Source organism: Xyrauchen texanus, chromosome 3 (assembly GCF_025860055.1).
Source record: "Xyrauchen texanus isolate HMW12.3.18 chromosome 3, RBS_HiC_50CHRs, whole genome shotgun sequence".
Lineage (NCBI taxonomy): Eukaryota > Metazoa > Chordata > Actinopteri > Cypriniformes > Catostomidae > Xyrauchen > Xyrauchen texanus.
In genome coordinates, this window is record NC_068278.1 from 7,660,634 (window position 1) to 7,686,182 (window position 25,549).

Below are 25,549 nucleotides of genomic sequence, written 5' to 3' on the forward strand. Positions count from 1 at the left end.
AGGATTTCAATCGTCAGGTAAGCTCCCCTGGGAGTGCCAGGAGGCACTCGTAGGGGAGGGGGTACTGTCACGGTTCTTCGATCCGTGTGTTCATTTTGTCATCTGTTGGTGTGTTATAGGTGCGGGGTGTGTGTGTGTGTGTGTGTGTGTGTGCGTGCGTGTTAGTAGTGCTTGTTTGTTGCTTAGCACCAGCTGATTACTCCACTGCCGTCAGCTGCTATTAATTACTACTGCTTGTTAGCTGCCTTTATCTAGCTGGAAATTGTCATGCATGGTGTCGGTTCGTTATTCATGTTTGTGCTTTGTTACCCAGTCTTGTGTCCTAGTTCCTTGCGGGTGCAACCTGATTTCCCCTTTACCTCCAGTCTACTGAGGACAAGTTTATGTGTGTGTGTGTGTGTGTGTGTCCACATTACTGACCAGTACATAACCGAAGAGGCTGAGAGCATCCATGCAGACCTCGCTCCACTGATCAGTGAAAAGAACATCTTTCAGCCGTTTATTGATCATTGAGTTCACTTCCTGTAAACTGAAAAAGGGAGCGAGAAGGAGAAAGAGATGGAAAAAAGAGAAACCGAGACAACAGATAGGAGAGAGGAAAAACAGCAGTTATTGAAGAATAGATTCAAAGACAGAAAAATATAAGAAAGGTAAACAAAGACCATGAAGGCACAAGGTAGATTATATCTGTTCCTGTCGTTCAACTGAAGCATGGCACTAGCAATGCCAAGGACATGGGTTCAATTCCCAGGCAACACATGCACTGATAAATTGTAGCTATAATGCACTTTAAGATTTAAATAAAAGCCAAATGCATATATTTAAAAATAAAACTGTAAATTGCTTATGTAGGTCATGACCTGGATTAGGCATACCTCGGGTCTTTAGTGACACAGGACCTCATTCCACCCCTCTATCTCATCTATTTTTTTGAGTTATGCCTCCACCTCATATTATTCCTCAACCTTTCTCTTAAGAATAGTGTAACAATAAAAAAATACCAAAATTGCAATACATATGTGTCTCACTAATCTATTGTTTATGAACTACATTTCCCACAATCCACCTGCCGTCATCACTGCCATTTTGTTCATTGTTTTCACCTGTGTCTCATTTGTATTATCACTCCCTGTGTATTTAAGCCCTGCTTTTTGTTCACTCCTTGTCGTTCGTTGAATGTTGTTAGCCTGGTGTGTGTTCCCTGCCCGTGTTTTCTATGTTATGATTATTTCCCCATTCAGGGTTTTCCTTTGTGTTTTGCCTGTTTGTTTATGTAATAAAGTTTAACTGCATTTGGATCCGCATCTCCTCGTCTGCCTTCGCTGCCCATTCGTAACAGAACGAACGACCACACTATGGATCCAGCGGTTCAACGAGCAAACTTCCACCTGCTCTGCTTGAAGCAAGAAGACCGCCCTATAGAGGACCACATCCGCGACTTCCTTAAGCTGGCGGGTATCTCGGATTTCCCAGACTCCTCTCTGGTGGTCTTCTTCAGGCGCAATCTGCACCCCGCACTTAAGGAGCGGCTGCCACAGGCGACGCATAGCTGGACCCTCCGCGACTTCCTGGTGGCGACCCTACTGGTGTGCGACTCACCGTCCACAGTGGGGTCTCTTCAGCCACCCCCGGCGCCCCCTGTAACACCAACTCCACCTGTCAACGAGGTCACCCTCACGTCAGTCACCTTCCAGGAGCCAGCGCGGCCCTCTTCGTCTGCCCGGAGGAGGGAGAGAAGACGGGCTTCCGCCTTCCGGCCCACGCCTGCCCCGGTCTGCGAGCCAGAGCCCTCGCCTGCCCCGGTCTGCGAGCCAGAGCCCTCGCCTGCCCCGGTCTGCGAGCCAGAGCCCTCGCCTGCCCCGGTCTGCGAGCCAGAGCCCGCGCATACCACGGTCAGCGAACCAGAGCCCGCGCATACCACGGTCAGCGAGCCAGTGCCTGTCGCCTCAGTGGTCAGCGAGCCAGTGCCTGTCGCCTCAGTGGTCAGCGAGCCAGTGCCTGTCGCTTCAGAGGTCAGTGAGCCAGTGCCTGTCGCTTCAGAGGTCAGTGAGCCAGTGCCTGTCGCTTCAGAGGTCAGTGAGCCAGCGCCTGTAGCCTCGACCGCCCCTGAGCCAGCGCCTGTAGCCTCGACCGCCCCTGAGCCAGCGCCTGTAGCCTCGACCGCCCCTGAGCCAGAGCCTGTAGCCTCGACCGTCCTTGAGCCAGCGCCTGTGGTCTTGTCCGTCCCAGTGCCAGTAGCCGTGACCGTCCAAGAGCCAGTGCCAGTAGCCGTGACCGTCCAAGAGCCAGTGCCAGTAGCCGTGACCGTCCAAGAGCCAGTGCCAGTAGCCATGTCCGTCCAAGAGCCAGTACCCGAGCTTTCCAGAGCTCCGCCCTCCGAGCTTTCCAGAGCTCCGCCTCCCGAGCTTTCCAGAGCTCCGCCTCCAGAGCTCCGCCTCCCGAGCTTTCCAGAGCTCCGCCTCCCGAGCTTTCCAGAGCTCCGCCCTCCGAGCTTTCCAGAGCTCCGCCTTCCGAGCCTCCCAAGCTTTCCAGAGCTCCGCCTTCTGAGCTTTCCAGAGCTCCGCCTTCTGAGCTTTCCAGGGCTCCGCCTCCCAAGTCTCTCGAGTCTTCCAGGGCTCCTCCTCCCGAGCCTCCCAGGGCTCCGCCTCCCAAGTCTCTCGAGTCTTCCAGGGCTCCTCCTCCCGAGCCTCCCAGGGCTCCACCTCTCAAGCCTCTCGAGCCTTCCAGGGCTCCGCCTCTCGAGCCTTCCAGGGCTCCGCTCCTCAAGTCACTCGAGTCTTCCAGGGCTCCGCCTCTCGAGACTCTCGAGCCTCCCAGGGCTCCGCCCCTCAAGTCACTCGAGTCTTCTAGGGCTCCGCCCCTCAAGTCACTCAAGTCTTCTAGGGCTCCGCCCCTCAAGCCTCTCGAGCCTTCCAGGGCTCCGCCTCTCGAGCCTTCCAGGGCTCCACCTCCCGAGCCTCCTATGGCTCTGCTCCCAGAGACTCCAGAGCTTCCTACGGCTCCGCCTCTCGAGCCTCCCACGGCTCCACCTCTCGAGCCTCCTCGCACCTCTCCCAGAGACCCTGAGCCTCCTGCTCGCCCTGAGGAGCCCCCAGAGCCTCCTAGGCTCTGCCCCAGACTCCAGGCCTCTAGGCTCCCTCGAGCCTTCTATGGCTCGCCTCTTGAGCCTCCCGGCTCTGCCCCTGAGCCTCGAGCTTCCATGGTTCCTCCTCCTCGCACTGCCTCCTGAGCCTCCCACAGCTCGCCCTGAGGCCTCTGAGCCTCCAGAGCCTCCCTCAGCTCGCTTCAGAGCCTCCCTCAGCTCCGCTCCAGAGCCTCCCTAGCTGAGCCTCCGAGCCTCCTCGGCTCTGCCTCCCGAGCCTCCTGGCTCCCCCTGAGCCTCCGAGCTTCCATGGTTCCTCCTCCCGGCTCTGCCTCCTGAGCCTCCCGGCTCCGCCCCTGAGGCCTCTGAGCCTCAGAGCCTCCCTCAGCTCGCCTCTAGAGCCTCCCTCAGCTGAGCCTCCCTCCGCCTCCAGAGCCTCCTATGGCTCGCCTCAGAGCCTCCTACGCTCTGCCCTCAAGCCTCCTGAGCCTCCTCGGCTCCGCCAGAGCCTTCCAGGTCACGCCTTTAGGGCCTCCTCCCAGGGTCCTGACCTGTCCCTGACCTGTGGCCTCCTCCCAGACCTTCTGACCCTGTTCCGTCCTGTGGCCTCCTCCCAGGCCTCCTGACCCAGTCCCTGTCCTGTGGCGCCTCCCAGGCCACCTGACCCTGTTCCAGTCCTCTGGCCTCCTCCCAGGTCTCCTGACCCGCCCCTGTCCTGTGGTCTCCTCCCAGGCCTTCTGACCTTGTTCCCGTCCTGTGGCCTCCTCCCAGGCCTCCTGACCCAGTCCCTGTCCTGTGGCCTCCTCCCAGGCCTCCTGACCCTGTCCCTGTCCTGTGGCCTCCTCCCAGGCCTCCTGACCCTGTCCCTGTCCTGTGGCCTCCTCCCAGGCCTCCTGACCCTGTTCCCATCCTGTGGCCTTCCCCCAGGCCTCCTGACCCAGTCCCTGTCCTGTGGCCTCCTCCCAGGCCTCCTGACCCAGTCCCTGTCCTGTGGCCTCCTCCCAGGCCTCCTGACCCGGTCCCTGTCCTGTGGCCTCCTGCCCAGGCCTCCTGACCCAGTCCCTGTCCTGTGGCCTCCTGCCCAGGTTCCCCTGACCCAGTCCTTGTCCAGTGGCCAGCTCCCTGACCACCTGAACTTGTCCTTGCCCTTGTGCCCCTTGGACTTCCTGCCTGCCCTCTGTGCCCCTTGGACTTCCTGCCTGCCATCTGTGCCCCCTTGGACTTCCTGTCCTTGCCCTTTGTGCCCCCTTGGACTTCCTGCCTGCCCTCTGTGTCCCCTTGGACTTCCTGCCTGCCTTCTGTGCCCCCTTGGACTTCCTGCCTGCCCTTTGTGCCCCCTTGGACTTCCTGTCTACCCTTCGTTGTCCCCTGGACTGCCTGTCTGCCCACCACAAGCTCCACCCCAGTCTATGGACATTTTTTGTTTTGTTTTATGTTGATCGTCTGGAATCCGATCCTTGAGGGGGGGCTATGTTAGGAATTCCTTGTCTTGTTTCACTGTTGCCCTTGTTTGCCTTTTTTGTCACCTTTGCTTTCCTTAGTTTTCTCTTCATTCCCCTTTTGTCTGCCCTGTGTCTCACTAATCTATTGTTTATGAACTACATTTCCCACAATCCACCTGCCGTCATCACTGCCATTTTGTTCATTGTTTTCACCTGTGTCTCATTTGTATTATCACTCCCTGTGTATTTAAGCCCTGCTTTTTGTTCACTCCTTGTCGTTCGTTGAATGTTGTTAGCCTGGTGTGTGTTCCCTGCCCGTGTTTTCTATGTTATGATTATTTCCCCATTGAGGGTTTTCCTTGGTGTTTTGCCTGTTTGTTTATGTAATAAAGTTTAACTGCATTTGGATCCGCATCTCCTCGTCTGCCTTCGCTGCCCATTCGTAACACACACACTGATCAGCCACAACCTTAAAACCACTGATAGGTGAAGCGAATAACATTTATTATCTCGTTACAATGGCACCTGTCAAGGGGTGTGATATATTATGCAGCAAGTGAACAGTCATGAATCTCATTTGTTGGAAGCAGGAAAAATGGTTTGACAAGGGCCAAATTGTGATGGCTAGATGACTGAGTCAGAGAATCTCCAAAACTGCAGGTCTTTTGGGGTGTTCCCGGTATGCAGTGGTATACTTATCAAAAGTGGTCCAAGGAAGGACAGGGTCATGGGCGCCCAAGGCTCATTAATGATTGTGGGGAGCTAAGGCTAGCCCGTCTCATCTGAGCCTACAGAAGAGCTACTGTAGCACAAATTGCTGAAAAACGTAATGCTGGCCAGGATAGAAAGGTGTCAGAACACACAGTGCATCGCAGCTTGCTGCGTATGAGGCTGCATAGCCACAGACCGGTCAGAGTGCCCATGCTGACGCCTGACAACTGCAGAAAGTGCCTAGAATGGGCACGTGAGCATCAGAACTCGACCATGGATCAATGGAAGAAGGTGGGCTGGTCTGATGACTCTTTTCTTTTAGATCAAGTGGAAAAGAGATGGCAGCAGGATGCACTATGGGAAGAAGACGGAGGCAGTATGATGTCTGGGGAATGTTCTGCTGGGAAACTTGGGTCCTGGCATTCATGTGGATGTTACTTTGACACGTACCACCTAACTAAACATTGTTGCAGACCAGGTACAGCCCTTCGTGGCAACGGTATTCCCTGATGGCAGTGGCCTCTTTCAGCAGGATAATGCGCCCTGCAGGTGGTTTTACTGTTGTGGCTGTGTCACAATTACAACAAGGCAATTTGAACATCACAGCAAGCATATTTCTCAAACATGATTAACATCAACATTCACAATCCCAGACTGCTTTTTAGTACAATAGATTCTCTGGTGAATCCTACAACTAACTAGAGTATTGTGCTTCCAGGTTCTAAATGTGAAGAGTTTGCTGGCTACTTCAGGGAAAAGATTATTGACATTAGATCTGGTATATGCCAGCAAAACAAGCACACTGTACTTTTACCTATATCTTGTGTACAGAGTGATGTCAAATTAGAACGTTTTGACCTGGTTGATGCTGAAACTCTCAGGAAAATAGTAACAGAACTGAAGCCCTCCAAGTGTTCCCTTGACCCAATTTCAACCTCCATTTTAAAACTATTTTTAATTCTGTATTTGAAGACATCCTTGCCATAGTAAATCACTCCCTACAGAGTGGTGTCTTCCCTACTGACTTTAAAACTACATTAGTCAAACCTCTATATTATTTTAACACCCTGCAACTTTAGACCCATTTCAAAACTCACATTTTTGTGGACTGTGGACCACCAGATAGTTTTAGATAGATTAAGTGAGCATGTAGGCCTGTCTGGAACTGTTTTTAACTGGTTTACCTCATATCTTTGTGGGGTACCAAAAGGATCAATTTTGGGGCCGTTATTTTTTAATTTGTACATGCTAACCCTGGGCAGTGTCATCAGGAGGCATTGCATCTCTCTCCACAGCTATGCTGATGACACTCAGCTCTATATGTCCATGTCTCCTGATGACACCAGGCCAATTGACTCACTTGTTAACTGTACTTTAGATATAAAAGGCCTGGATGTCACAGAATTTTTTCTCATTGAACCAATGATCAATGGAAATGTTGATCATTGGTTCAAAGGCTCAAAGAGAGTAACTGATTCCCAAACTAAATACACTAGGACTCAACCCAAGCCAAGAAGAAAGAAATCTAGGTGTGATTTTTGACTGATTTTAATTTCAAGGCTCATGTGCGGGGTGTCACAAAAACAGCTTTTTATCATTTGAAGAACATTGCCAAAGTGAGGCCATTTCTTGAAAGGTGCTATATAAATAAAGTTTGATTGATTGATTGATTGACTGATTGATTTACAAGTTTACTATCCCAGTATATCTATTTCTTTGTTTATGACATAATAAATATGGGCTACATTCACACAAATCCCTACTGTAATAATGACAAAATATGCATTTAGTGGTTATGACCTTCAGATACTGAGCAGTATAATTAAATGACTAAATAAGTATAATAATATAATACACTATATATATATATATATATGGTTTAAACAGAAGTTTCTCTAACAGTGGTTATCAGTATTTCGATATGGTTACACTTAGATTAGCCTTATTACAGTAAGCCAATATTATTCAACTCTTTTACATGGTAAAAGAAAATTACATTTGTATTTCTTATAGAAATCTTAAAATAAAAATCTAGTTGGTGGCCTCGGCAGCTCAGCGAGTATTGACGCTGAACACCACCTCTGGAGTCGTGAGTTCAAATCCAGGGCGTGCTGAGTGACTCCAGCCAGGTCTCCTGAGCAACCAAATTGGCCTGGTTGCTAGGGAGCCGGGGCCAAATGGGCCGTGACAAGCTGAAACGGGCTGGCACGTTATGCAGAAAAATAATGTGCCTTTTCATAAAAAAATTCCCCAAAAACTGCACAACAGCCGTGAGTCTTCTCTGTTTTATGTGTTTTGTCACATTTGCTACCTGCATGTTGCTTACAATATCTGATTTTGATTTGGTGGACACATTTTTACTTTTTGTATTTTATGGATACAATCTTTTTTTTTTTTAAACAACATTGTTTCACTGCTTATATTTTAAAGAAATAATAATAGATTACTTGGTTACTTTTTTCAATAATTTCCGCTTTTAATGACACTTGTATTTGTTATATCCTCAGAAAATGAAATCATGTTCAGCACAGTGAAATTGTTTGTGTGAAATGCATTTTAAATACATTTTTTGAATAACTTAATTGAGCCAGGCAAAAAACGAGTGTCACGCCATTGACTCATGTACAGATTTACACTTTCCATACATACAGTACGGCCAACATGACTTATTTTCCTACTGAGCACTTTTCTTAAAGAAAACCAGAGAAGAGATGGGATTCTCACCCAATAATATACATGTCTGTGTTTCCATCACCGATATTCAAACCCAATAAAGAAGTAATGTCATCAGGTGGCATGGCTGAGCCCACGTTCCATGTGATGATATGAATTCTGTTGACACAAAAAGACATCAGAGAACACCAGTCAGAATTGGTACTAGAATGCCACTTATCTGTGTTAAAGGACTAGTTTGACCTAAAAACTAAAATTGGTAATTTCTCCTTTGTTATTCTAAGTTAGAAAGAACTTCATACAGATATGGAACAACTTGAGGGTGAGTGAATGTGGCAGGGCGGAGGGCGGGTCCAGGTCATGATTCCGCACACCTGGCCCCTAATTAGGCTGATGAAGTCCGAGAGGGATAAAGGCGAACGGAGATGGCAGTATGACAGAGAGACAGGTGTCGGGCAGCTGCCCTTAACTCTCTCTCTGATGCACTGCCGTCTCCGGTTGCCTTTATCCCTCTCGGGCTTCATCTGCCTAATTAGGGGCCGGGTTTGCGGAATCGTGACCCGGCCCCGCCTTCAGCCCTGCCACATTAAATGATGACAGATTTTTCATTTTTCAGCACAAAGGCTGTTGTGCTGTTCGTTGCTAGTAGGCGTTCCTACTTGACTGCATTATCTAACAGAATCGAAAGGCGGATCATGTGAGCTCCACTGCACTCTCTTTAGTAGTTGTTGCATCGTGTAGCTGTTCATTTGCATAAAGTTAAACTCTGCTTAACTTTGTCGCATTGCCAGTGGTCATTGTCCCTCATGTCACTTCCAATTGCCCAACTCTCACTGAAAATGAATGACTACTGGTCACTTTGTCACTGCAAATCGCTGTCAGTGTGAGCACCCCTTTAGGCATAAGACTTCAAGGGAACTTGACTGTTTATCCCTTTATCTTTATGCTTGTGTATGGATGATTGGGAGATAATTGCTGTAATTCACTGATGGATGTTGGCATGAAGAAATAATGAAGGCATTGCTGGTGATGGTTTGTGGGTTTGGCCTCTAATTCATCTGTTCAATTAATATAATTAACATGTAAATAGTAACATATAAATAAGACGCAAGTAACGTATCCTCAAAAACATGTTAGCATATTTACAGATAATTAAAATTATAGATATGAAAGGAAAGTGAGTTGTATGCACATCTTCAGGATGACTACACCCTGTCTACAATCGCTGGGTTTTCATCTAAGCATAAATATGCTAGATCACAAAATCTTCTATTTTGCAAGTGATGATTTTGTTTTCACATGGGATGGAAAAGATGCTTTATTCACAAATGGTCTGCACTTATATAGCACACACCAGTGTGCAAGTCACCATTGGGAGCAACTTGGGGTTCAGTGTCTTGCCCAAGGGCACTTCGGCATGTGGGCCAGAAATTGAACCACCAATCCTGCGATTAGTGGACAACCCGCTCTACCAACTGAGCCACAGCCATGTTTTGCAACATCAATGCTTGTTCTATTTGTTGCAAACTGCATTGAGTTTCACATAATATAAAAAAAAAAAACAGACAGTATACAGTATATATACTAAGCAGTATTCAGTCAGTAGTAGGCTATGTAATGTTTGGAATAGCATACTAATTTACTACTTTTTCTATTTCTGCAGTAGTAGAGTTGTTGTTGAGCAGAATACAGTAGGCTTTTTTTGTGTTATTGTAGACTATCCCACAACCACGTAGCTAAAATTTGTCAAGGTCTTGTCTGGAAGTTTAAATGAGTTTGAAAAGTTTTATGGATTTGCAGACATTACAGTATGACAAACAGACAGTAAGCTAAAAAAGATAGTCAGACAAACTCTCACATAGACAGTCAGATGAACCAACAGATAGATAGATAGATAGATAGATAGATAGATAGAGAGAGAGAGAGAGAGAGAGAGAGAGAGAGAGAGAGAGAGAGAGAGAGAGAAAGGCCTTTTATGAGTTTGTTTACATTTAAATTTGTGACAATTGAAGTTTGAATTAACGAGCATTCCGCTGGCCCATTTGAACACTTGAACTTTCGACAATTTCTATGGACTTTTTATGGACAACAATAACCAAAGTTTGTCAAAACTTCGTCAAGCCAAATTAATAATACATCTGCAAAAATAATTGCCAATTTTGGTTAAACCACAATCCGAATAAACATGTAACACTTCCTTTATGAGCTGCATTTCTATCTTACCTGAAATCCTCCATGACCTGAGCCTGAGTATCGGCAGTGCCAGCGACTGATAGTGCTCTCTGAGGGTGCAGAACAGGAACTGAAGGTGGTTGTTTGTAAGATAGGGCCTGTGGAAGGGAGGCTGTTCTAATTGCAATGTGACTTCGAGCAACAGCTGCATGTGCTGAAACCTTCTGTCCAGCCAAACTCGGAGGTCCCTGGCCAACATTTCCAACGTCGGGTTGGGGTCTTGCTTCTGAAGGATGGTTGGGCTTGTTGGGGTCAACCAGGTCAGCATGGTTGGTCAATTGGTTCAGTTTAGGAGATTCTGGAGGCTTGGGCTCTGATACGTCAATAGATCCTTCCACTTGAGGGGTTCTCTGGGGTCGTCTTGGTCTGGCTGGAGCCGGTGGTGGGGTATTAGGGGTAGTAGAAGAAGAGGAGGGCGAGTAAGATCCTGCTTGTACTTTTGGTTCCACAGATGATGTCTGATCATTTGGCTTGGACTGGCTTTGATTTTGCTGCTCTGTTTCCATCTTTACCTGCCAAAAAGAAACACACCAGTGGATGGATCAGAACTAACATTGTCATTCTTATTTTTGTCAATATTGTGTAAACAAATTTTTTAATGTACTGTAAAACAAAAAAGTCTGCAAAAACTGTTCTGGTGATGTCACCAGATAACTTTTCAAGAAACCAAAAACATTTTTTTTTGTGAAAATGAGTGAAAACCCTCTAAAAGGGAAAAAAATAAATGAAATCAAATTTTAGACTTAGTCTTCAAATAGATAGTATCCTTTGTTAACAAAATTCTCTGCTTGCATTCACTGATCATGACTTACGAATGCACTGCTAGTATTTTTAAGTGTGCTTCCAAAAATTTCACAAACCCCTTGTGTGGGCAAGGTAAACAGAGATGACAGCTTCTTGACCTGGAAGTTGAGTTCAGTGTGAGAATCTGCAAGCGGCTTCATAATTCATTAGTGTTTAGGTGTACACTCACCTAGAACTTTATTAGGAACACCTGTACAACTACTTATTCATTTGATTATCTAATCAGCCAATCATGTGGCAGCAATGCACTGCATAATATCATGCAAATATGGGTCAGGAGCTTCAGTTAAAGTTCACATCAACCATCACAATAGGGAAAATTGGTGGCATGATTGTTGGTGCCAGACAGGATTTTCATGCACAACAGACACTATAGTCTCTAGAGTTTACTCAGAATGGTGCCAAAAACAAAAAACATACAGTCAGCGGCAGTTCTGTGGACAGAAACACATTGTTGATGAAAAAGATCAACGGAGAATGGCCAGACAGGTTTGAGCTGACAGAAAGGCTACAGTAACTCAGATAACCACTCTGTACATTTGTAGTGTGCAGAATAGCATCTAAGAATGCAAACACATCGAACCTTGAGGCGAATGGGCTACGACAGCAGAAGACCATATTGGGAACTATTTTTAGGACCATACTGTTCCTAATAAAGTTCTAGGTGAGTGTATATGTTTAGATGTTTTTATTTTTATTTTAGCTCTAGTTCTACTTTGTTGTGATAAGCTTTCAGGAGTAGCATGTACAAATGTCATCATCATCATAATTATCATCATCAGCAGGACACTTGAGGCAGCCTGAGGGAAGTAAATATAATTAAGATTATAAATAAATAAAAGGTATTGCCTTTTCAGGAAGAGAGCAGAAGAGTATAATTTGGTTTTGGTTAATCCCAGTACTTCACCTGGTTATCCTTACTATTACATTCTTTGATTAGATCGTGTTTACTTGTTCATTAGTTGTCAGGACATGGTCCTAGCCCGATTAAGAAATATATTACATTTGTATGGATTGTGCAAGTTAAGAGGAATTGAAACTCAGATAGCACACGCACTGCACATCTCCGAGATGTCTGTTTAATAGCGTTTCATATTTTTTACTCTAGCGCATCATTTAAATATAAATTTTAACGCTTGTATTACAGCCTACATTTTCACACATATTCAAGTGTAATTAACTTCAATGGGCGGCAGTAGGGATCCCACTAGGGCACCAGAATGGTCTGAAACGGCCCTGCAGAGGAGTAGATGACAGCATTTCTACAGATTTGGAATGAGGAGCTAATAAAAAAACATAGCAACTCCATGCCAATTTCGTAAAACGGTGCAAAATTAAACATTTAACAATAAACATTAGTCAGAGATATGATTCATACACCAAAAGTGGTTAATGTTTGTATCATTAATAACTTGTTATTTAACATCAAGGCTATGAAAGCCTATAAATGCTGCTGGAGGGTCTTGCCTAGGGTGCCAAATGGGGTAGGACCGAAACTGGTCATATACGTCAAAGGTCATCACGGGCCAAATTTAGACACACCCACAAACCATCCACAGACTGTGCACTAACCGTCTGATGCTAATAGCACACAAAATTGGAAAATGCTTTCTCAATCTATCAGCACAAATGTAATTGGCTGGTTTGATGGAATTTGCATGAGTAGACAGACACAGGCCATTTCATCAGTCCGCCTGGAAGCCAAGTTGTGTCCACAAAGTTCCGCATTGATAGAATGAGCGCTTTTGAGATTTAAATAATCACAGAATTTGCCCAAGTTTGCAAGGTGATTGACATCAAATATTTTAAAGATATTACGAGCTTCATTTGAAGCACGTAGCAGAAAGTGAAGCGGATATCCATGAGCAGAGCTGCATTTTCTGCTTTGTTTAATTAGTTTGTAGAATATATATGCCAGTAGAATTGTCTGTAATGAGGTTATCTGTGCAATCCTTGTAGAGACTCGCTCACCAATATATAAATAATTCCCTCACCATGTTTATTATGGTATGATACGTCTCCAATAACCCCACCCCTAAACACCCCGTAACGACAAAACCGACTGTGATTGGTCACTTTATGTGTCGATGGCTTTTCCTATCTAAATGGGCAGTTGTTGGCCAACTGAAGTGGCTATAGACCCCAGACCTATGCCGCATTCATGAGCTTAATGAGCTTGGAATGGCAACATGATATAATGTGGCCACTGAGGCTTGCAATGCTGGCTCTGGGACTGACAAGGCTTACAACACTAGCTCGTTGAACGTGGCAATTGTGGCCGCTGGCTCATGGAATGTGGCAAGCATGGCCACTGGCTCGTTGTCCGTGGCAGGCATGGGCCTGGACCGTGAAGCAGAGGCGGGCCTGGACCGTGGAGAAGAGGCGGGCCTGTGACATGGCATGGAGCAGACTGAAGCTTGGCTATGACATGGCATGGAGCAGACTGAAGCTTGGCTGTGACATGGCATGGAGCAGACTGAGGCATGGCTGTGACATGGCATGGAGCAGACTGAAGCTTGGCTGTGACAGGGCATGGAGGCATGGCTGTGACATGGCATGGAGTAGACTCAGGATCCGGGGCAGAAGATGGTGCAAGCTTGGCAACATTGACGTGGGAACCTGGCTCAGTGGCAGTGATGTGGGACCCTGACTCGGCAGCCATGACGTGGGACCCTGGCTCGGCGGCCATGACGGGGAACTCTGGCTCAGCGACCACTGTAGGAGTGCATTGTTCCTCATCAGCCTCTCCTACAGTGAAAGAAAAACCACTCATCCGCAGAGCAAAGTCGATGTATTGCGCCAGATAGAAGGTACTCCGACCACCAGGCATCAAAGAGAACACAGGCTCATTCAAGCCAACCCAGAAGAAGTGTTTGAGGGTGATCCCATTAAGCCCAAACTGGTTGGCCAAAATGCAGGAGTCATCTACGTATTCCTCCAGGGTACAATTCCTGACGTAGGCGCACGAGCTGAACTGCTGGGTCCATAGTGAGGGTCAGGTATTCTGTCAAGTAGCTCGGCAATGACAGGCAGACGAAGACGATGATGATGATGTGCAAAACCCAAGTGCAGTTTATTTACATCAGTGATAATCAAAAACGTGAGCAAGAACAAAACATAAACATGACTAGACTTGATGAAACTAGACTAGACTTCACTATACTTGACTTGACTTGATTTGACTTGACTTGGAACGACATTACACCAACAATACCTGACAAAGGACCATGGCAAACATGAGGGTTTTAATACATGGACAAGGGTAACAAGGGCAACCAATGAACAGACAGAAATATAAACAAGATAACAAGACTAATAAACTTAAACCAATGACAAACTAGAACTGATAGTGAGTTAACAAGACAATAAACCAATGAAAACAAAACACATGAACATGGATGGAAACAGGATATCACATGACCAGGAAACACAAGACTATAGAACTGGAACTAGACTTTCAAAATAAAAGACATGAACAAAAAACATGAACAAAAACACATTTAACGTGACTTTAAATCATTTTATATTAATCAGTAAATAATCATCTGATCTATTTTTGTATTTTGTTTCTGTTACAGAGGGTTTTTATTTGTCCTCAGTTTATATTTTTATCCATTTCTTGAAAGGTTACGCTTAAAATATTTGGCACAAATGTAATTCAATACAGTATAGGACATATGATCTTTTACTGGCCTGAAAAGTTCAATAACAGTTTTACACTGGATCTTACAGTATATAAGAACCACTCAAACTATTAACAGTAAAACATTGCCATATGTAACCATGTTTAAAGATAAGTGCACAAAGTCTTGTGCAAAAATGCAAATGTACAGTACATGCAAAATGTCTGTGACAGGTTTGCATATCAGTCTGAGCGTCGAAACTGGCAAGGAGTTGAGAATAGCAAGATAAAAACTAACAAAGGTGTCCACATAGTACTACATTGGTAGGGAATGATCAAAGCATATTAGCACATTTTACCCCAAGAGTACTCACTTGTATTTTGGGTAAAGCTTATCAGTTAAAATAGCAAATCATTCATGCAGAGTTTTGTTGCATCATCTTTGGTTTGCATAATCTCACATGACAGATTGAAAACACTCCCTTTTACTGAATGTTAAAATATATCCGATATCAGTGCAATTATATCTAATTTATAATAAAACTATATGCAGTTCTTGCCATGTAGTTAAAAACCATTTTTAACTTGAATTAAAAACACAGCTTAGAAGTTAACATTATCCAGCATGAAACATTAAAACACTAGCTGGCCAGAAAACAGTGTAAGATACAAAATGAAGTAGTCCAATATTGCTTTTAAAAGTGACTTTAACAGATATACCAACCAATGAAAAAAAAGGTACTAATCAAAGCATTAAACAAAACAAAGATGAATGCTTTGTCATTTTGATTACATCTCTTTTCAGGAGTACTTCACCAAAATGTATCAATGCGTACAATATTCAATACAATACAATGATTATCATAGACTGATTCCAACAATAGTCAGTATATGATTGTACTTGAAACAGAAAGACAATACGGCAAGCCAGTAAACACCAACCATTGGTTGTCATGATAGCATTAGGGTTAAGCACAGAAGCTCTTCCAAGGTGATAGGTTTCATTTCTGGCTAAAGGGGATGCTATTCTAGTTTGAATTTGCCAAAATGACAGCTGACAAGGCGGGACAAAAGATTTGACTAGACAACAAACACAGCTGTGAAAGTTTCCAGTGCACAGGAAAAGTGCCTACAGTTACTACTTCCCTTACTTCTCTTCTAATACAGACAATAATGAAATGTGAGTACACTCTTTAAATGTGGACCTACACACTTTAATTATGACTGAATAGATACAAAAATGTTCAGATCATTGGCCAACGATTAGATATTTAGTGTTCCGATGCAGCAATATGTCACTGTGTTGTGCAGTAAACATGCTCTTCACCTTGCTGTGCTCTGACTTAGAGTGTCTGACTGGCTTTCTCTGTATTGACAAGAATGTTACAGTCAAGCTCCCAACTAGACATGTCTGCTTATCAGTGTGGAAAAACAGAGCATGTGACCAGCAGACAAGGAAAAGGGGACAAAAATATACACTCCGTGAAGCATGCCACTACCAAGATTTCATGCAATGAATCATTGTATGCATTTAAATATTAAATATTTACACTACATACATATGCATATACAAATGCACATAGATAGCCAGCCAGATGAATGGGTGAACGGACGGATGGACGGACGGAGGGGGGGGGGGTTCAATAGATATTGAATCTATTGAAGAGATTCAATATCTCCATGAAAATTGAGAGAACCAAGTTAAATATACTTCATTGTGTTTTCAAGGCTTGGTAAAGTCTATTAAATATCACTAAACATGGTGCATTATTGTAGTTATATTAGTGGTATAATATATGTACTACAAGGTCCAAATATTCTACTAATTCTGAACCCTATGTTATGCACTAAAAATAAGAGACTGGGGCAGAAAATGCTGAAGGTCACCTTACAATAATGTGCATTATGAGCTACTGTGTTCATTAGAGGGTGGAAGAGGAAGCGTTTGAATAATTTGTGATGCCCTTTTAAGTTCTGAAAAATGCCACAGACATAAAAATACACATGTATTTCTTTTTCAAAAGCACACACACACACACACACACACACACACACACACACACACTTTCTTTTCTATCATGGTGGGGACTTTACAGTGACTTCTATTGTTTTTAAACTAAGCTAATTATATTTTCTATTCCTAACCCTATGTCTTAACATAACCCTCACAGAAACCTTTTACATTTGCATTAAGACATTATTTAATTCACTTATGTGCACGTTTATATATATAAAATAATATATATAAACGCATAAATTGGTCAAAAAACACTGCTCACAAAAAAAAACTAAAAAGTAAACAATCCATTCTGCAGACTACTGAAGGCATGTGAAAGAATAGTCTGCTTTGCCATCTTTGAGATGTGCACTAAACATGTATAGCCACATCAGTAATGGTATATACTACATAACATCAACATAACATAGTATATCATAACGTAGCATAACATAACATAACATAACATAACATAACATATTTGATCAGGTTACACAGAATCAATTGTGCATTCATTTCTGCAATCATGCGGTTTATTACATTGTTTTGAGCAATAACAGTGTTGACATTTGTCTATTTCTTACCCAATTTCCTCGATCAAGGCAGACTGGCGAGAACCGAAAGTATGTTGACAGAAGAACTGATGTGCACCGCTGGAAACCAGATTGATTGACAGACAATTTCGTGTTCAAAAAGCTTAGCAGGCATTCAAATAGCCCATCATCTGGTCACTACAGCATCTGACAATACGCGAGAGCGCGTGCACGCATCAGACAGATCCAATGTGTCACATCGGTGCGTCTTCTTCCTATGTTATATTAAAAGCGAAAGACCTTAAGCTTTACCGATAGGAGAAATGGGAGTGAAAAGGTCGCTAACGGCAAGTGCATTTCATCCCTAGATAGCGCGGTGCGATATAGGACGTGTATTGGTTTCGCAGCTAATCGAAGCGTGTATTGTGAATGTCAAGACACGATTGGTCACTGACGTCCTTCACAACTCCTGAACGCGCTTCATCCACTGACTGCCACAGAGCCGCTGGCGTCGCTTTCGTCACAGATTTAATCGCCGCAGACGTAACGCTCCTGTCACATGGTATTATCCTGAACCTGCGCTAATACTGAGATATAAACAAGATTTGCGTCTTCTGAATGAAATGTTAGTGCATGCAAAGCAATAAAAGGTTGTAAGTTGTAGGTAAGCTTAGGTTTGAGGCGTAAAACCGCGTAAATGAAATACCGCTGTTGCCGTTGCCATGGCATTCAGCACGCGTGTTTAGTCAACAACACTAAACGCGATAGGGGTGTTCAGTGTTAAAGCCAAGGGTGTAGCAGAGGGAAAATAAAAACACCAGAATTCAGTATCTAAGTAAATGCCAGAAAGAATACCAACTGGGTGATTCTCACGAAACCTGTCAAGAAAATGTCCTGGTCATATATATTTTTTTAAACCCCAAATCAATATAATGATTCTCATTACCGCAACACTATAATATTAAAGGTATAGTTCACCCAAAAATGTAAATTATCTCATTATTTACTCCCCCTCAAGCCATCCCTTATGTATGACTTTTTTCTGCTGAACACTATTGAAGATTTTAAGAAGCATTTCTCAGATCTGCTTAAGTCCTCACAGTGCCAGTGAATGGTGACCAGCACTTAGAAGCTCCAAAAAGCACATAAAGACAGCAGTAAAATAATCCTTAAAACTCCACCCTGATAGCACACGTACAAAACCCAGACGTCTCTTTGATGTGTGTGATTACATCTGGAAGATGTATTTTTTTAGGTTGTTTGCTCATCTTCAATACGTCTATAAGACGTTTCCTCTCGGATGTCAATAAGGCACTCAGTAGATGTCTTTGAGATGTGTATGATTTAGAATGTTTGTAAATCTGATCTTTTTAAGATGTTTAGCAGATATTAAATAGATTGTGATGCTTTCCAGATGAAAAGATCAGTGGAATCCATGTCTGTTCATGCTGTTTTTCAATGTAAACTTGTGCTAGACAGACGTTGTGGCACATCTCAATGTCTTTTAACCATGTCGGAAGACATTTCCTGTGGTTGTGGAAAAGATGTTACTGTGTTTCAGAAGGGGCAAATTATTGGCCTGCATCAAGCAAAGAAAACAACAAAGGCGATTGCTGAAATCACTGGAATTGGGACTAACTGTTCAACGCATTATTAAAACCTGAAAGGATAGTGGTGAACCTCCAGCTTCATGCAAGAAATGTGGTCGTAAAAAATCTTGAATGATCTTGATCAGAGATCATTTAAATGCTTGAAGTCTCATCATAAAAAAATCAACATTATAACTCATGGCTATGTTTAATAGTGAATGTAAGAGCATTTTCACATGCACAATGTGATGAGATCTTACAGGATTGGGACAAAACAGCTGTGTGACCACAAGAAAGCCACTTGTTTGTGAGGCTAATCTGAAAAATCTTTTCAGTTTGCTAGGGAGCGTAAAGATTGGACTGTGGAATAATGGAAAAGGATCCTATGGTCTGATGAGTCCAGAGTTACCCTATTCCAAAGTGATGGGCGCCAGGGTTAGAAGGGAAGCGGATGAAGCGATGCACCCGTCATGCATAGTGCCCACTGTACAAGCCTCTAGAGAAAGTGTTATGATCTGGGGTTGCTTCAATTGGTCAGGTCTAGGTTCAGCACCGTTATGCGGCAATACAATTACATCAGCTGACAATCTGAATGTACTGAATGACCAGGTTATCCCATCAATGGATTGTTTCTTCCCTGATGGCACGGGCACATTCCAGGATGACATCAGAGTCCTGACCTTAACCCCATTGAAAGTCTTTGAGATGTGCTGGAGAAGACTTTACAGAGTGATTTGACTCTCCCATCATCCATTCAAGACCTCGGCCAAAAGTGAATGCAACTCTGGATGGAAATAAATGTTGTGACATTGCATAAGGTTGTCAAAATGTAATCAATGCTAAATGCAGTCCAACAAAATATTACAGTATGCAACTTTTTTTTTGGCCAGGCAGTGTTTTATAGATCTACCATATCATGTTAAAAAAAATATTCTTGGCCCACATGCCCCTATGAATTTTTCTATGTGGCCCTCTTGTCAATGAATTTGAATATCCATGCACTAGGATATAGTAAATTAGGGTATCCCTGACCTTTTTTATGAACTTCAGTATCCCAACACTTCAGACCAACCAATGAGATCTCAATCATATGACAACTCAACTACAATATGGTCATATTAACATTTATTTGCTTGTGATGAAGCATAAAATACACATCAGTGCAATGTTCAAGATTACCACCCAATATATATCACACACATATACAAATTTGTCTAATTACAGCTATTATGGGCTGTATCTATTCATATTGGGTTATTATGGTGATCTGGGCGTGGCCCAGTGACGTCTGTGGAGTGCGAGGCAGGGAGAGGAAGAGCGGTAAGGATCGACACCTGTGGAAAATCATATCTAACAGCTGTTTTGTGTTGCAGTGAGAGCTGGAGGGGGTTAAAAGGGCAGTCTAGACCGCCGAGGAGAGAGAGACGTACACAAAATTGTGCATTTGCATTGTGCTGAAAAGCTAACCTATTGATGTTACGCTGAAAATTGTGTAAAATAAAGAATTTATGTTGGACATTTACCCAGCCCTCGCTTCCTCCTTCATGAAGAGAGCAGAGATCTGTCAGTTATGTTTTCTTTTGATTTTATTATGTTTTGTAGCTTTAGCAAACCATATGGCATAGTGTTCTTCATAGTGTACTATACAGTAAAGTGGTGGAAAGCAAGCCTTTGTAATAAGATGAGATGTTTGTGTATTTGTTAGAGTGATTATGTAAGCTAAAAACGCCACTGGTCAGAGTGCCTTCTACAGGCAACATTTCACACTCTGGTGCACAGTGGACTTAAGTCTCTGCGCTGCGTCTGCTGTTGCACAGAGATAATGCGTCTCTTCACTGCAGCACAAAAGAATATTGATGGACCATATGTAGGTCCTACTGTATGTATTTTTTGGTATATATTGTAACTATTGGTTTTGTCACATATTCATAGAACACTCTTAATTGACACTTAGATGATCACCAAGACAACATCCGTTATGTATACTGCAAAGGCAAAGTGCAGTAACACAAATTGTATATCTTAGACTACATTATGTCCTGTGACTGAAATGTTTGACTCAACTATTCTCATATTTAGAGAAAACAGAAAGAAACTCTTTTATAATTCACATTAAAGCAGTTCTGTGTGTAGTCCATAAGATTTAATACATTTAAATGCAATATACATATACAATGCGTATTAAATAAATTTTTAATTGGGGTAAATTGTCATGAAAAAAGTCACAATATACACAATATCTATACGTTTTCCTTTTGAGTTTGGGTTGAAACATTTGAGATGTACTTGTCGGGCAAATAGGCCCCTGTGCCACTCAAGATCTTGAATCTGCAGGAGGACTTTACATTCCACTCTGAAATTCACACGTGACCAGTGTTCTGTCCTCCTCGTCCTGGTGAGGAATCGCAGTGCTGTCTGAGATCCGACGGCTTTTAGGAAGCTTGACAGTCCACAAAAACAGCATTTACACCCCCCCTCAAAACTCAACCTAAGAGTTATTTCTCAGATGAAATTATGATCATGATTATTAAGTGCGATAGGTTATTTCCCAAGCATGAATAATGTAGAATGTTATCTAAAATCCCAAAGACAAACTCTTCTATATATATATATATATACGAAGCTGCCTCCACACTTTCACAAGCTGCAGTATCTCCTCTCTCCGACCCATTACCCTGGGATCAATCTTCCTTACAACTGTTTCACCAAATCTACCTCTAGCTTGGCCTCCACCCTTCCAGTAAGGGGATTCTCTAAGGTGGAACGCAGGTCCTCGTCTAGTCCGCTCCATGCATCCTTATCATTAGATCTCGGCCACTTGATTAGCCTCCTTGTCCCTGGTTTCTAAACATTGTCATGCCAACATTTCATTTTTCAAATATTTAATCTCTTCTTTTTATTTGATTATTATTATGATTTTGTCTCTGGATGGTTTTACCACATTACATTTTTTGATTTAATCTCCAGAAGAAATACTAAAATGACTTTGAACACTAATTGAAAACACATTTATTATAAAGAGGTGTATTCAAGTAATAGTTTTATGTAAATTGCATTTTTTAAGTATTTTTGAATAATTTAATAGATATGGAGTGTCATGTCATTGACCCATTATACTAGATTTTATTTAATTGTGTATGGCCTCTGGATGTAAATGTGTTTTTATGTGTATATTGATTCTTTAATATAGGAGAAATGTTCTGCCCCCTATTGATTTGAATTAAATACTGCTTAAAAACAATCATTACAGATTTAGAGGATACATTAGGCTTTAATTAAAGTTAAATTTGCCAAAATCTCTCAATTTAGATAAAATTGCCCTTATTGAAGAATGACCCATAGAATCAGGGGCGGGTTGCCCCAACTCCTGAGGCCCCATTTAGAAAGTTTTTGCTAAAACAATTGCATAAATTTGAAACTAAATAATAATTTTATATTCATCCCATCAGCCATCATTGCCAAGTACATTCAAAACGTTTAATGAAATAGAGATCTATTTAAAGATAATTTATGCATGTTTTCCAGTTTTTGTACAATACAGTGATTTAAAAAAGCTATATTTATATACTTTTATTTTACAAAACTTTTTTCTTCTTTTTTAATGAACAGGGTATGCAAAACCTACTGCTTCACTCAATAAGATTTCAGAATAGTTGTTATTTATTAGGGCCCAAGCCTTGAAAAGGCAAGGCCCTATTGTTTTCGTTAGAATATTATTTTTCTTACGATTATTCGGGCACTTTTGGGGCTCTTAACGTGCTCTAAATCTCTTGAAACTTTGCATAAGGGTCAGAACCCGCGGCCATTAGGGCCGGGCTGAAGCTGGTACCGGGGCGTGGCAGGGGGGCTCGACGGCGCCCCCTGGAATGGGGTCCGAAAACTTGGTCCATAAATCAAACACGCTTGCATGTAATAATATGAAACTTGGTACACATATAGATCTCATCGTTTCATATATCCTTCATACTTTTACTTTTTACCCCAGCCCAACAGGAAATCGTCTATTTAGGGTTGTTTGGAAAACGCATGCAATGGAATTTGAAATACTCCTCCTAGAGAATTCCACCAATCGCCACGAAACTCGGCCAGCATGAAGTCAAGACATTGAGGATGAAAAATTGCCGGCGTATTTTTGATATCTCGAATGGTTTGGCCGTGGCGAGGAAACGAAATGATGGCGCGAAAAGAGAAACAGGAAGTGTGTTATAACTTCTGCATACATTAATTGATCTCGATGAAACTTCAGCAGTGTGTTCGCTGTAACAGGCCGATCGCATGGATGTGACTATTGTGAGTCAAAGTTATAGCGCCACCAACTGGCAGAAGGAAGTGTGTCACTTTTAAAATGCTTTGAAATCACCCTCTTATTTTTACCCGATTTACTTAAAACTTTTGGTGTGTAATGTAAACACATGGCAGATGTAGACATGTGAAAGGATTATTGATATCTTGGATACTGTTGCCGCGGCAATGCTTCAAACTCGAATATTCTTTTTTGATGCTTTTGAGACTCTTAGCATTCTTGAAATTGCATGAAACTCGACAGACACATCACATTTATTAGCCAGTAGACATGTGCAAAGTTTCAGAAACGGGCGTGGTGCAGGGGCTCAGTAGCGCCACCTTTTGACAAAAGTGAGGGGGTTGGTTTTACACTTTGAACCACAGTCACAAAACTCAGTAATTATATTGTCCTCATCGAGCCGGACAACTTTCTAATTTACAGTCTTTAGCTCAGACCAACAGAAAGTCAGATATTTTGGTTTGAATGTGGATGTTTTGGAGAATTTTCTCTGCCTCTCCCACTGACCCTACGTCTCTCTGTGTCTGGGGGGAGGGGGATGATTTGGCTGTTGAGTGAGAATGCTTTTATTTTTGTTTTTCAAGGTTTTGGGGCCTTTAACATGCTCGAAAACTCTTGAAACTTTGCACACGGGTCAGAACCCGTGGCCATCAGGGCCGGGCCGAAGATGGTACCCGGGCGTGGCAGGGGGGCTCGACAGCGCCCCCTGGAATGGGATTCGAACACTTGTCCATATATCAAACATGCTTGCATGTAATAATATGAAACTCGGTACACTTGTAGATCTCATCGGGCCGAACAACTTTAGTGCTCTAAGTTTTACGCCAGCCCAACAGGAAGTCGGCTATTATGGGTTGTTTGGAAACACATGCTCTGGAATTATATATATTCCTCCTAGAAAATGAATCCAATCGCCACCAAACTCAGTCGGCATGAAGTCAAGACATTGAGGATGCTACATTCCGGACGGATTATTGATATCTCGAACGGTTTGGCCGTGGCGAGGAAATTGATTTAGGACTAAAAAAGGACACATAAAGTGTGTTATAACTTAATTAGTTCTATCTACAGTTACAAAACTTGCCGTGTATATTGTTCTCGTCAAGCCGAACAACTTTCTAATTTACAGTCATTAGCTCCGACCAACAGAAAGTCAGATATTGTGGTTTGAATGTGGATTTCTTGGAATTTTTCTCTCTCTGACAGACAGAGTGCCCCCTCCCGTTCTGTGTTTTTTCTCTCTGTCTCTCTCTGACAGACATAGTGGCCCTGCCATTCTGTCTGTGTGTGTGTGTGGGGGGAGGGGAGGGGGAGGGAATTTCTCTGTTGGAACTTTGAAGCTCCAAATCGCCCTGAACATAGACATCCCAAGTCATTGAAAAGTACAAATGGTATTATTTAAAGTTTTTTTATTTCTCTCTTACGTTGTAAAATGCCACGCTTTTGAATGGCATGTAAAATGTAAAAATAATCACTCAATCTCCATTTTTTTCTCTGATCTGTTGCTATTTTAATGATTTAAAAATCAAAGCACTGACCATTTAAAGTGTGAGCTTGTACATTTTGAAATAGTTATAAACAGTCACAGCAATGCAGTGTTATTATGTGCCTAGATAGTCTTTCAAATAAAATGAGTTTACCCCAAAAAGATATTTCTCTCATCATTTACTCACCCTCAGGCACGTGCACACATAGACATCAAAGGGGCTTGAGCACCTGCCCTTTTTCTTCCTCGAGAGAAAGTGCCCTTTTTCTGGGGTGTTTTTATTTATTTTTATAAATAAATTAATATATATATATTCCTGTTTACGCACAGCTTCCCTGTCAAACAAATATATTTATTAAATAAAAAATCAAAACATCAGGTCGGTAGATGAGATTTTGTCGATGCCCGCCTCCCTCCCTCCCTCCGCGTTGTGTACAGTGCCTCGACTATACAGCTAATTAGCCAAAAGCAAATATAGTTAACTTGTGTCTTGCTAACATTCATGACTCATGAGCTACTAGCTAATGTAATAGGTTAGCTAAGTCTAGCTAAGGCAATATATCATGGCCATACAGGCCAATATACTGTACTTATTGGAGACATTACAGGTGAAAACAGTCAAATTTGTGTGATGTACTTAACATAATGATAAATAATCTTAAGATATTATATCGTATGCTATGTATTGTGAATACACCCATGTTAAACATAAAAATGTACTTCCATTGCATATCATAGGAACACATAAGCGTAAATTATAATTACATTGATAAACCTGTACAAAGACCTCCAGATAAATACTGGCCTTCTGGATTAACACATTTAAGTGCTGCAAAAGATAACTAACCTATGACATCCTATGACATCAAAAATTATTCTACATTTGAATTATCTCATAGATGTGACTATTGTGGTTCACGGTCATAGGCCCTGTCCCAAATGGCACACTTCATATGAATTTTCAGTCTTGTGTACTTATTTCATGTGTCCATTAACTCCATGAGACCGTAGGGTGTCTCATTTTTCATTTTAGGTATCGGAAGGGTGCTCACGCATACTTTGTGGTCGATATGTGC

At 42.7% G+C, this 25,549-nt stretch overlaps 1 protein-coding gene across 1 annotated transcript in view; it reads right to left on the reverse strand.

The window, feature by feature from the left end:
- Window positions 1–17,549, reverse strand: part of LOC127626127 (inositol polyphosphate 5-phosphatase K-like) — a 39,065-nt gene extending 21,516 nt beyond the window's left edge. Inside the window, exons 1-4 of the mRNA XM_052101705.1 lie at window positions 17,147–17,549; window positions 10,132–10,652; window positions 7,960–8,067; window positions 421–529 (exon numbers count right to left, since the gene is read on the reverse strand). Coding sequence (XP_051957665.1) covers window positions 421–529; window positions 7,960–8,067; window positions 10,132–10,646 — 732 coding nt within the window. The 5' untranslated portion in view covers window positions 10,647–10,652; window positions 17,147–17,549. The remainder of the gene's footprint in view (window positions 1–420; window positions 530–7,959; window positions 8,068–10,131; window positions 10,653–17,146) is intronic.
- Window positions 17,550–25,549: the final 8,000 nt, after the last annotated feature.